The sequence below is a fragment of the Protopterus annectens genome, chromosome 2.part1 (assembly GCF_019279795.1).
Source record: "Protopterus annectens isolate FY-2018-M chromosome 2.part1, PAN1.0, whole genome shotgun sequence".
NCBI lineage: Eukaryota > Metazoa > Chordata > Ceratodontiformes > Protopteridae > Protopterus > Protopterus annectens.
In genome coordinates, this window is record NC_056729.1 from 1,687,569,176 (window position 1) to 1,687,583,250 (window position 14,075).

Here is a 14,075-nt window from a genome sequence, read left to right on the forward strand (position 1 = left end):
CAATAAAAGTCCTGACTAGAGATAGGTCAGTTTCAAGGCTTCTTACTAATTACAAACAGGCTATGCCATGAGGCTCCTACTACAATAAGAAAAAAATGCAAGTGGGTGGAGAAGAAGGAGGAAAAGTGTAATGTAAGAAGAGAGGGAAGAGACAGAAGTCAAGAAATGAGAGAAAAAAGAAAGACAAACAAGAGGATATGGGAGAGGTTAGATAAATAGGTCAGAGCATAGAGTGACTTCAAGGGAAAGGAAAGGTATTTGCTAGGTATTAAGCACAAGGTAGGGTTAAGGTCAGGAGAGGGGGGAGAGAAGTCAGTCAGGTGTACTACATGAGCAAAGCCAGTGATTTTGGAAGTACAGTTTGATTTGTTGTTTGAAGAGGGGTAGGGATGTGATTAGAGTTATATCCCTAGGTAGTAAATTCCATACTTGGCCTACAGTATTAGTGAATAAAGAGTCACCAGCTAAGTTGTGAGCTTTTATGGGTTTGGTCAAGAGTTTAGAAGAGGAGTGAAGGGAGGTAAGATTGTTATAAGAGGGTAAAAGCTGTGATAGAATAGGGATGTTATCAGGTTGGTACAAAATGTTGTGGGCAATAGTGAGTTGTGAGAGTGTAAGATAGTTTTGTAGTTCTAGCCAGCCTAAAAGTTTCAAATTAAGGCAGTGATGGGTTCTGAAAGGGTTACCAGTGGCGAAGCGGGCAGTGTTATTGTAGCAAGTTGCTAGTTTGTTTAGGTTAGATTTCTTGAGGTTAGTGAAGATAGGAGAGGCATAAAAGAGAGTGGATATAAGATGGGAGTGGGCAATAGTAGCTCTAGCAGATGGGATGAGAAATGGTTTGATCCGGTATAAGGATCCAATCTTTCTGTTTACTGATTTGATGGTGTTGTTGATGTGTTGATCAAAAGAGAGATTGTTATCAATGGTTATGCCTAGCAGTTTAGTTGTAGAGTCTGGAGAGATGACAGTGTTGTTATTAGACAGGATGGTGAAATGTAATGGGGAGGTGCGAGTGGTGGGGGTGAAGAGGAGAAGTTTAGTTTTTTTAACATTAAGGAGGAGGTATCGTCTAGTAAACCATGTTTCTACTGTGTTGAAGATATTTTGGGTTAGTGTGATTAGGTCAGAAGAGGAGGTTGCTGAACAAATAATTGTGGAGTCGTCAGCGTATTGAATGCAGGTGGCTTGAGGAATAACAGAGTGGAGATCATTAATAAAGAGGGAGAAGAGAAGTGGGCCAAGAATAGAGCCCTGAGGGACTCCAATAGAAATGGACAGTAAGGTGGAGATGTGGTTGTCCCAAAGAACTGCTTGTTGTCTGTTGCTGAGATATGAACTAAACCATTTTATGGTAAGTTTATCAAATTCATCAAATCATTGCTCCCTTAAAGCCTCAAACATCGTGATCATACCTGTAGCAACTTCATCTGAGCCTGAAAATTGCCTTGACAAAACCCTCCTTAGTGAAGTTTGTACTTATTGTAGGATGAGTTGTTCTGTTGATAATTAAACCACAAGCTAAAACAGTTGGTGCATTGCAAAAGCATGAATAAAGAGATTAAGGCATTTTTAGACCTGGTGAGCTGTTATTGCAAAGTTGTCTCTGACTTTGTAACTTTGAGCTAAACAAAGGTAAGACTCCACTAAAAGTTCAATAGACTATTAAAGTTGAACAAGCCTTTAGGAAACTGAAAAGTCTGCTGTGTTCAGAGCGTACGCTGATAGTTCCTGACTTCAAATATTTCCTGGTATCCAAAGATGTCTCAGAATTGGGCATTTGTACAGTATTGTCAAAGATGGTAGAAGAGCAGGAACATCATGTATGCTACATCAGCAGAAAGCTCAACAACATGGAAAAATGCTATTTAGTGATAGAAAGTATCTGGTAATCAAATGGGTCTCTCACCACCCTGTAATACAAATTGTAGACCAGCCCCCTCTTCAGTTGCTTTATAAATAGGATAGTAACTTTAGATTATCTCACTGGGCACAGACCATTCAGGCCTACCTATTTTGAATTAAACCTTGTCGGGTCCACATCCAATGTAATTCAGATATGCTGCATTGTATATACAGCCCATCCACTGGAGCTCAAACAAGTGGATCTGGATATAGGGGGCATATGGAATGGTGGCGGGTGCTGAGCTTTGGGAGACTGGTCCTTTCAGGCTAACACAGGCAGGCAAAAGGAAATACAGCAGGAAGATAATAAGAATCAACTTAGAGGAGGAGGTAATTTGGGCCTACTATCTACCCACACAAACATAAAAAAATAAATAAATCCAAAGATAATGCACTCCTGAAGATGTGTTCAAATGTGTTACATAAAATCAACTAACATCTTGGCTCATCTCCTTCTTTGTTAAAGCATACAGTTTAATTCAAGCCTTAAATGGAAAGTTTCAAAACTTTTATTGAGATAGCTTTATTGTGAGCAGAATTTATATCAATGCTTTGGTAGTCTCGGATGCTTCTTTGCTTATTTGTTTGTTTGTTTGATTGATTGATTGATTGATTGATTGATTGATTGATTGATTGATTGATTGCTTATCTGTTTGCTTGCTTGTTTGTTTGTTTGATTGATTGATTGATTGATTGATTGATTGATTGATTGAGTGATTGCTTATCTGTTTGCTTGCTTGTTTGTTTGTTTGCTTATGTTCATGTTACTGTTGCTTAACAGGTTACTTTGTGTTGGTTCCACTTGTATACTGTGGGATTAGTTTTTCTTAAAGAATCAGGACAGACATGGGTCTGAATGTCAAACAGGTTCCTTTTAAGAAGTCTGCAGGACACAGAAAATGGAAATAGATCCTTTAGTCCATTGAAGTGGTTATGTTTCTAGCCTTCTATGTATTTTTTTAAATAATTTCTTATATTTAGCTGTGTCATGCGGATCGCTTTCAATATGGTACTGTAGTCTGTAACAGTGGCTCACTGCAATCTACAGATTTTGTATTTGATATTAGATGCCCAAACAGTTTGTGCAAATCAAAGGACACCACACTGTATTTGTTTATTTTTTGCCATGCTAGCAATGTTAAAATATTAATTTTACACTGTAAATGGGAATGATTTATTGCATTAGAGCAAAATCCTTAAAAGGTAAGACACCTTTGATCACTATAAGTAAAAAGCTAAGAGCTCTCATAAAATCATCCAAAGTAAATTTTGAGAGAAAAATAGCTAAGGACGCAAAAGACAATCATAAGGCCTTCTTTAGCTATGTTAGAAACCTAGGAGGAAACTCCCAGATATGCTCAGAATTAGTTCAAAATGATGTGAAGATTACTGATCCTACAGACATTGCCAACATACTGGCTGACAGGTTCAGTGCAAACTTCTCCCCCCCCCAAAAGGAGAGATATCTATACCAAATGATTGTAGCCCCCCCAAACATCTCTAACGCCCAGGTGAGAACTGCTCTCTCCAAGGCAAAAAACACAGCATCCATGGGACCTGATGGTGTCCCCGGCTGTGTGCTCCACGAACTCAACGAGGAATTAAACCCGCAGTTAGGACAGCTGTTTAATCTTAGTCTCACCTCCGGATACGCATCAGGAGTGGCACAGACTGTGGTCCCACTTCACAAAGGCGGTGCCTCCACCGACCCTGGAAATTACCGTCCCATTAGCTTGACAAGCCTTATCTCCTTATGGAGAGGATCATAATGGATCTCATAAATAAAGACATAGGGAATTTGCAGACTTTGGATCCAACCCAGTTTGGCTTTGTCAAAGGCAGATCATGCCTTTTAAACTTGGTTGACTTTTTCGAAACAGTCACCAAGGCCATTGATGAGGGAAAGGCAGTCCATACAGCCTACCTCGACCTGGCAAAGGCCTTTGATACAATACCCCACTTGGGTATCATTGAAAAACTCATCAGCTTAAATGTAAACCCATACATCACAAGATGGGTTGCAAACTGGCTGAGTGACAGAACCCACAGGGTCAGAGTTGCTGGCGCCATGTCAGACTCAAAGCCTGTCACAAGTGGTGTCCCACAGGGCTCAGTCCTGGGCCCACTCTTGTTCGGCATCTACTTTTCCGAAGTACAAGCAAACACAGGAGGGTTATGGCTGACAAAGTTTGCAGATGACTGCAAACTGGCCATAGTCGAACACATCTGACACAGATATCCTTCAGAAGGGTCTCACAGAAACGGATAACTGGTGCCAGAGCCATGGCCTAAAGTTAAATGCCAAGAAATGCATAGTCATACCCTTCGGGAAAAACAAGGTTACCCCTAGCTACCATATAGGTGGTAATCCACTGAGCACAGAAGAAGTTATCAGGGACCTGGGGACCCAGGTTGACAGTAACCTTTCATTCGACACTCATGTTGCTAAAGTAGTTAGGAAGACCTTCTACATTGCCCACCTGATCATGAAGGGATTCACATCTAGATCAAGGGAGGTCATAGTCTCCCTATACTCATCAGTCATCAGACCACTGATTGAGTACAATGCCCCATTCGGAATGTATCTGACCCGACACTTGCAGCAGCTGGAGAGGCCACAAAAGTTCCTCACCAAAAGGATAAAGGGTCTCAAAAATCTGTCTTATGCTGCCCGACTGAAAGAACTCCAGCTCTATTCAGTCGCTTACCGCTTGCTCAGAGGTGACCTGTGCCTGACTTACAAGGCCATGTCAAACCCAGATTTGATGAACATGCTTCCCCTCAAAAAATCTAGATCCCTCAGAACCACAAGGGCGGGAGACTTAAACCTCGACACGGTTATTAATAGGACGTGCTGGAGGGATAGATTCATCACCCAAAGACTCCCTATGCTGTGGAACAAAATCCCGGTATATGTGAGGCAGAGCACCTCGCTGGCCTTGTTCAAGAGGAATCTTGACCAATGGATGGGAGATCGCAGATATACCCCAGGGATTACCTCAGTGTCACTGCTCGACAGAGGCACAGCAAAATAATGGGCATAGTTTCTCCAAACTAAAGGGGTGGCGTAAGCCACAAAACTATGGGCTAGGCTTGTAAATGTCCTCGGGCAGATAGCCTAGTATGAACCTATGAACCTATATAAAAGTCACATCCATTTGTGGCTTGAATGTGATTCAACAAATTTTAAATTCCAGTTATAAGTATAAAGTGGAGGACAAATGTAGTGTTCTTCAAATTAAATGGAGAAAACACTTTACAATAAATATATCCATTCCTATCCACAATCTCTTTTCGGGTCTTTGTATATATATATATATATATATATATATATATATATATATATATATATATATATATATATATATGTATAAATACAGGTGTACATTGCATATATAAGCATAAAGTTTAACTTATGCCAGATGTATCCCATAGTAATGTGTGTGAGTGTGTGTATGTGTATCTATATATCAATATATACATATATATAAATAGACAGATATAGATATATGTGTTTGCATATGTGCTGCTTTGATACTAAATATGTCACTATGTGCTCATTTATATACCTGTACACATATACAGTATATACATCCATTTATAGGGTCTATATCACTTAATCAAAATACATATTTATCAAGTATGTATTAATTGAACACTAAACAGTGAAAATCATTTCAGCGAACCTTGGTCTTTTACCCGGGTTAGGAACCACTCGCCCACTAACACTCTGGAACACACACAGCATTAAATCAATCCCACCCAAGAGGGGGCTTTGTCCCCCACACACTCCCTAACTATATATACCAACTCTGAGATTGCACTGTAGTGGGGAAAAGGGCAAAGTTGTGTTGATGGCCAAGAGCTCCCTAACCCTTGTTAAAAGTCCATGGTTCACTGAAATGAGTTTTGCTGTTTAGTGTTCGATGAATACATGTTTCGATTAAATTATATGGACCCCATTTATATGTATATATATATATATATATATATATATATATATATGTATATATATATATATAGTTACCTATCAAAACATCTACTCTTCATAACATCTAAACTCAAAACATCAAGACCATAACATCTAAACTTCAAAACATCTAAAACTCATAACATCGATTCTCAAAACATTGAAAACTACAAAGCAACTATAAATAACATCCCACACACTGTTTGCTACATTTATGCAGGGGGACAAGCTCCCCCCTGCACACCCCCAAAGTGGGGCCTCCCCCGCAAATTGAATATGCCAACTCCAAGGTTGCATTGCAGTGGGGTTAGGAAATTGTTTCCCCCACTGTAGTGCAACATTGGAGTTGCTATATTTAATTTACAGGGGGTGTGGGTTCACTTTATAATCTCAAAATACTGAAATCCCGAATTTCAGTATTTCGAAACCATAAAGTCAAACGTCCCAAATCCCGAAACTACAAAATCACAAAACACAAAATCACGAACAGAAACACCCCATACACCACACAACACATACATCATCCAACCCAAACCATAACAAACAAAACACACACAAACAAACCCACACTGCGCCCCTCACCCCCCCTACTTATATATATTTACTCCGAGATCACACAAACAGACACAGAAAGGAAACTGACACCCACACATTCTACAGTCCCTCGTACACACACAAACATCACACATATACAAACACCAACACATCCAAGACTTACACATCCATACTTTCACCTGCCTATCCTAAACCCACACGTACAACTGACAAACAAATTCACACACACTCAAACTCCCACACAAAACCCTTGTAAAACACTCACTTACCAAAGATTACATCTAAATCCACACAGAGCACCAGACACAAGCCACTCACAACACTGCACGTAATGTACCGTAAAGCCATAACTGCGAATTTGAGATATTTGGATTCGCGATTATGCACTTTCGTGATTTTAAAGGTTTGACTTTATAATTTAGAGATACAGAAATTCAGGATTTCAATATTTTGAAATTATAAATTGAACCTAGATATATATATATATATATATATATATATATATATATATATATATATATATATATATATATCTGTATATAGATATATATATAGATATATATATATATATATACATACATATACATACACACACACACACACACAGACACACACACACACACACACACACACACACAGATATAGATATATACACTTACATATATATGTGTGTCACTGGCTTTCTTCACTATATATTTATGTATGTATGTTTGTGTGTGTATATATATATATATATATATATATATATATATATATATATATATATATATATATATATATACATAGATGTAGACACAAATACACCCACACAGACACACACACACACACACACACATATATATATATATATATATATATATATATATATATATATATATATATATATATATCTTTGTGTGTGTGTATGTCCAGTGTAAACCAACAGTCCACTTCAGCAGGTTGCTCCAAAAAGATCAATTTATAGTTTATGAGTGCACTTTCATATTTACATTCACAACTGAATTCATAAGAATATATATATGAGCCACATACCACTATATCGCTGGAAAATGCAATAGCCAACACAGACCTCTAAAGATAAAAGCAATAACTCTTGTAGCTCATGATTGATTGCAAAAGAAAATACAATGTCATTCCTTGAGCAGCAAAGTCTTCCCTGATGATATAAATGCTGATTACAAAGCCTTCCCTGACCATGTAACTGCTGATTTTCATGCACAAAAGAAGTTGTAGAGGCATATTTTATATACATATATTGAATAACCAGTAATGCTTTTGCTTAAAGAGGTAGCAAATAGTTTTCTAGACTGAACTTTGGGATTCTGTGAATATAAACAGCATCCTCGTTCAGATATATTGCTAATACATGGAAAATGATAGTGAATAAAACCAGTTATATTGACTTCTTCTCCTTCTGTGCACAGGAGGGGGAACACTCTAACAGTAAATGGCTCAATGGGTGTAGCCTATTTGCAACTGACATGGATAACCTGAAGAAGCTTTTACAGAAAGAGGATGTGCTGTTTTGGGATCGGCCATTTAACCTCGATGGTAAGTGACAATAAGAGTAATATACCACATTCATGATTTCCTACATTTTAAGGAAGAACTATAAATGTCAATAGTAACAGTACTGGCGATATACAAAAAAATGCAAGTGAGGACCCAGTATCAGGGTTGGTTATGTGGGAAAATTGCTATCCATAATTTTCTATTGTAGCTTTCTCAGTTATCCTGGTTTCTAGATACTCCACAAAAAAGTAGAACAAACAGCCTAGTAAAATAATTGCATCATTGCAAATATCCTTCTGGATACATCCTGAAAAATGTCTTTGGCGGATAACTCCAAAGTGGAAGACAGGCTTTGCACAGGTGGTGCTGAAGAGCAGATAAAAGAAAGATTGAGGGGTAAACAATGCACAGCAGAAAAAATGATACATGCAAAGCTTCAGTTAGGGAATCAGTGACCAGAGGTGAAAATGAAGCCCTGCACCTTGTGTCCATTAGGTAAAAATGTTAACAAGTATACTAGCCCCCAGTACCAGCCCCCAACCCCCAATATTAAGATCTTCACTGAGCTAGTTCAAAATACAGAGCAAAATGCAGCTAGACTCTTATAGTGATGTAATGGACAGCAGACCAGAGAGGAACTTTACTTTATGCTTAAAATAGTGTTGTTCAGAAATTCAGAGTTTAAATCTTCAGACAGTTTTGCACCAGTTCATATTCATAGGTTGGTACTAGGCTATCGGCCCTAGGGCTTATACAAGCCTAGCCATAACAATTCCCTGGATATTTCTTTCCACAATATTTACTTTTCTGGACCGCTGTCTAGTAGGGTGACTGATATGATCCCCGGGGTGAATTTCCTATCTCCCATCCAATCATCAAGGTTCCTTTTGAAGAGGACCAATGAGGCGCTCTGCTTGACATGTATGGGCAGTCTATTCCAGAGTATGGGGAGTCTCTGGGTCAGGAATCTATCCCTCTAGCATGTTTTGTTCATTGTGATGACAAGATTTAGATCCCTGGAGCATGTGGCTCCGAGGGATTGGGATTTCTTTAAGTGGAGCATGTCTAACAACTCTGGGTTTGACATGGCCTTGTATGTTAGGCAGAGATCGCCTCTGAGTAGATGATATGCCACAGAGTATAGCTGGAGTTGTTTTAGATGGTCAGCATATGGCATCTGCTTTAGGCCTGTGATTCTTTTAGTGAGGTATTTCTGTGGCCTTTCCAGCTGTTGCAGATGTCTTGTGAGGTACATTTCAAATGGGGCATTATACTCTATAATGGGTCTAATGAGGGATGAGTACAGTGGGACAATGACCTCCTTTTTTCTGGATGAAAAGCCCTTAGTGATGAAGTGTGCGACATAGAAGGATTTCCTGACTATTGTGGCGATGTGGTTATCGAAGGTGAGACCACTGTCTACCTGTGTCCCTAAGTCTGTCATCACACTTTCTATGTTTACTGTACTGCCACCTATGTGATAATTCATGGGTACATGTTTTCTTCCAAAGGGGATAACTATACATTTCTTGGCATTAAGTTTGAGCCCATGGCTCTGGCACCAGGCATTTGTTTCTGTAAGGCCCTTTTGTAGAATATCCACATCATTTGGGGATTCAACAATGGCTCCCAGTTTGCAGTCATCTGCGAACTTTGTTAGCCAGAGTCCCTTAGTATTGGCCTGTACTTCAGAGAAGTAGATGCCAAACAAGAGTGGTCCCAGGACTGAACCCTGAGGTACTCCACTTGTCACTTGTCTGGAGCTGGATTTGGAGTCCGCTACTTTTACAGTCTGGGTGCTGTCAGTAAGCCATTGGGCAACCCATCGAGTGACGTAGGGATTTATGCCCAGCTTAGTAAGTTTATCTATGATTCCAGAGTGGGGGATGGTGTCGAGCGCCTTGATGAGGTCCAGATAGGCTGTGTGGACCACCTTACCCCTGTCCACAGCTCTGGAGACTGATTCGAAGTAGTCAGTCAGATTCAGGAGACAAAATCGGCCCTTCACAAACCCAAACTGGGTGGGGTCCAGTGTTTGAAGGTTGCCAATGTCTTTGTTTATAAGTTCCATGATAATGCATTCCATGCCCGTGCAGATCAGGCTTGTCAGACTGATGGGATGGTATTTCCCGGGATCCAAGGTGTTTCCCCCCTTGTGGAGTGGGATAACTGTAGCTGTGCGTCACTCAGTGGGCACGAAGCCTGAGGCGAGGCTATGATTGAACATGACTCTTACGTGAGGTACCAGTTCATTTTGTAGTTCATGTAGTACACAGCCTGGGATGTCATCTGGTCCCATGGATGCTTTGTTCTTAGCTTTAGATAGTGCGGTTTCTACCTGTGTGGCTGTGATTACCGGAATTTGGCAATATTTTGGTATTGAGATGGGCCCTTTAGGAGGTGAGAGGGGGGTGAAGTTGGCACTAAATCAATCTGCCAGGATATTGGCAATATCCTTGAGATCAGTATATTTAATGCCATTCTGTTGTAGCTCAGAGCAGATCTGAGCATTGCCATTTAGATTCTTGACATAACTATAGAATGCCTTGTGGTTGTCTTTGGAATCTTTGGCAATTTTATTTTCATAACTAGCTTTTTAGGATTTTATGAGGGATCTCAGCTTCTTACTGAGGCTGGTGAGGAAGTTTTTTGCATCCTGGGATTTTCCTCTTTTCTGCAACAGTTTCTTCCTTCTGTTGTATAGTTTGTTTATAGCAGGGGACCACCAGATTGGCTTCCTTTTTTTGGAGAAGAGCATCTTGGTTCTATTTGGGATGGCACGATTCATGCACGAGTGGATGAGCTTGTATAGTGCCTTAGTGTAGGATTCTGCAGTCGAACTTTCAGATCCCGTCTGCATGGGTGTCGTGAAGTTTGTCACTTCTGGCTTCAGTAGCATGAAGTTGGCTTTGGAGAAGTTTTTTAAGGAGGTTTCCTTACTGGGGGGTGGGAGGTAGATATCAAGGGTGATTTGCTTATGATCAGACCTGACCAGTGAGGGGGTAACCACTGGTGTGGAGCATCTATCTCCCATGTTGCTAATGACCAGGTCCAGGATATTGGAGCCCCTGGTGGGACAATGGATTAGTTGATCCAGGGTGCTGTAATTTATTAATTCCAAGAAACGTTGGGAAAAGAAGTTGGTACCTGAGTAGTTTTCCCAATTAATGACAGGGTAGTTGAAATCACCCAGTATTAGGGTGTTTGGTCGTATCTTAATATTTTCCAGTATGTTTAGAAAGGTGTATTGAGAATCTTGGTCCATGGTGGGGGAGCTGTAGCAAGCTACAATTTGGATTGCAGTCTTACCTAGTGTTAGTTGCACCTGGAGAATTTCAGATGCATTGTGTTGGGAAACTAGCCTGGAGGTGTGAATATCCTTGGTGATTATGGACACTCCTCCACCTTTAGTGTTTCTGTCTTGGTTTTGTGGTCGAAACGTATGGTAAGAGTTGTAGCCTGGTATTGCAGGGGTGCTCTCTGGAGATGTGAACCAGGTCTCAGTTACTGCACAGATATCGATGTTCTCCATTTTTAGGAGTGCCTCGAGACAGTGCATTTTGAGGTTTAGACTTCTAGCATTGAGTAGCATTACCTTCAGATTTTGCATGCTTGTATCTGTTACGGTGGTGGTTTTATCCTTTGAACCATGCCTAAAATAGGCACTATAGGGGTGGCAAGAGCTTTAGCCAGTAACCTGAATCCCAGGAGTGACAGGTGCAGACCATCTCTGGCAAAGCATTGTGGTTTGTCGATCATGTCTTCCCAGGCAAACAGATACTGGATCCCCTTTGAATGACACCAGAAGCTTAGCCAATTGTTGAAGTCAATCATTTTGTCCTTATACTGTGGTATCATTCTGGGCGAAGGCAGGATGTTACTCAGGGCTAGGGTCATACCTGCCTGGGCCACATGATCCAAGAGCTCTTCCATGTCTCTTTTCATGTAGTCCAGGGAGGTACGAGTCATTCACTCCAGCATGGGCAATGACAGTCGTATTTGTACTTGTTGTGGAGTGACTTGAGTGCATGCGTTATGTGGCAGATCCTGGCACCCGACAGGCAGTTGACTGTAATTTTCTCCTTGTTCAGCCATGTGAGTGGGACATCAGTGTGCCTGACTATAGAGTCACCTATGACTAAAGTGTTGGGTACATTGTCTTGCCTTAGGGGCTGTTGTTGGATGGCACACTGGTGCTGTGAGCTATGTGTCACTTTGGTTGTAACTGGTGTTTGTTTGCATTTCAGCTTTGGAGGTCCTTGTTGCTTGGGCAGGTTAATGTTAAGGGCCTCCACATATGTGGGTTTAGTGTTGCTGTGTGTGGGTGTTGATGGTGTGGGTTTTGAAGGACTATGAGTTGCTTGAGGTGTAGTGCAGATGTTAACCTTCTCCTCTTGACTGTCTAGCACAATCTTGGCCAGAGAGAGCTTTGCTTCCTGTTTGGCTATGTAAGTGCATCTCTCGCAGGTTGTAATGTTAGGTGGTAGGAGGAGAGGATTGTGTGTACATGAGGCAGTTGCCACATTGCCCCAGTATGCCCAGATTCACCAGGTGAACAGGAGAAATCACCGGAAGCTGACCCTTGGACATGCCTGTTTAGTTGCTTTTTTTGTAAAGTTTAAGAGCTGTTTTCCCTTACCTTTACAATTTACTTTGCAATTATAGGCTGTTTAGTGCCTACGATTAATTTTTCCTTATTGACAAGGAGAGCTGAGTGTTTGTATCAGTTTCAGGCTTCCTAGTGCTTTCCAGCAGGTTCTAGAGCAAGTGCTAGTCACAGGGGTTCAGATTTTAGTGCTACTACTAAGAAACCAGCTAGCTCTAAGGGAAAATTTGAAGAGCAGACTTTCTGGCACCTGGAATAGTTTAACTGTATCCTCGCAGTGCTGCGCAATGCCAGAAATGTGCAAACACATGCGTTTTTAAGCCAGAAAGTTGAAATGGGTAGAAATCAGCCCAAAAAGGCTAATAAAATTGCAATTTCAGAGCTGGAAATCACTCCTCTAGTGTTAGATAGGCAGTACAATGCTCATCACTCTCACTGGTAAGAAGTAGGACTTACCTCTACCACAACAAGGTCTGGATAGCTCTGAACACAGAAAATAAAGTCCTGAGACAAGCAAAGCCTGGGATATGGACTGGCTAGGACAGGTGGGAAACGAGCAAACAAGATAGTATTTTTTTTTGTTGTTGTTGAAACAGGCTAAACAATGCAATAATACAGTAAATAAACACAGAAAAGGCTAACACACTTAAGTATGTAGTCCTAAACAGTAAATGTAATTAAAACTCTACAAAATTAGCAATTTAAAACTTTTTAAATGAAGCAAGGCAAGTGCACAACTGAAAAACGATTTACGAGGCAGTAATACAGCAGAATAAGTAGCTAGTCTACATATACAGAGAAGTCTATATATACAGAAAAGCAGCTAAAACACACAAATTCAGATGCAGTGCAACCTAGAGCACTTGAGTTGTAGCAATATTAAAGCAATTACAGTTATAATAAATGCTCTAAAATATACTCTATATTTCCAAAATGTTTGAGAAGCAGAGTCAGAACACAAGGAGCTTCGGGCATTTTTTTTTTGAAAGGGAAAAAGGAGAAACAGAAGGCTTTCTCAGATGTTCTCTCTGTATTAGGTAGAATGAGCTAATGACACTAGACTGGGAGGAGTGTCTCAGATCAGATTTACATTAGGGGCGGGCAACTGCAAAGCCACCAAGTATAACAACAAGATACGAACAGGGAGAGAGGGTGGGGACCAGTACTAAAGCTATTAGCCTGCAGACAGTAAACACTGCAGAAAGCCACAAAAATGAAAGTTTTTAAACAGATAAAGGAGCAAAGAGACTCTACAGAATGCTTTTAACTGCAAACAAATCAGTTACCCATGCATATTAGTTAATCGCAATAAAAGACACTAAAAACCATGCAGCAGGCAATAAAAAGTGCTATATATAAATTGCTAGAAACAATAATCAGTATAAATAATCCAAAAAAACAGGATACTTATATATCTCAGATCAGAGTTGCAGTCGACTCCCCTCCTCCACTCTGCTCAGTGTATATAGACAGAAATCCTCTCAAAGTTAGGGCTTAAATACCAGAAGATACAACCTTAGACAACTTTCT

At 40.3% G+C, this 14,075-nt stretch overlaps 1 protein-coding gene across 5 annotated transcripts in view; it reads left to right on the forward strand.

Annotated features, from left to right (window-relative positions):
- Window positions 1-14,075, forward strand: part of LOC122794589 (glycine N-acyltransferase-like protein 3) — a 517,466-nt gene that overhangs the window by 219,200 nt on the left and 284,191 nt on the right. For all 5 annotated transcript variants that reach the window (XM_044063119.1, XM_044063118.1, XM_044063120.1 and 2 more), the window contains exon 4: window positions 7,852-7,978. In XM_044063119.1, the coding sequence (XP_043919054.1) occupies window positions 7,852-7,978 (127 nt within the window). The remainder of the gene's footprint in view (window positions 1-7,851; window positions 7,979-14,075) is intronic.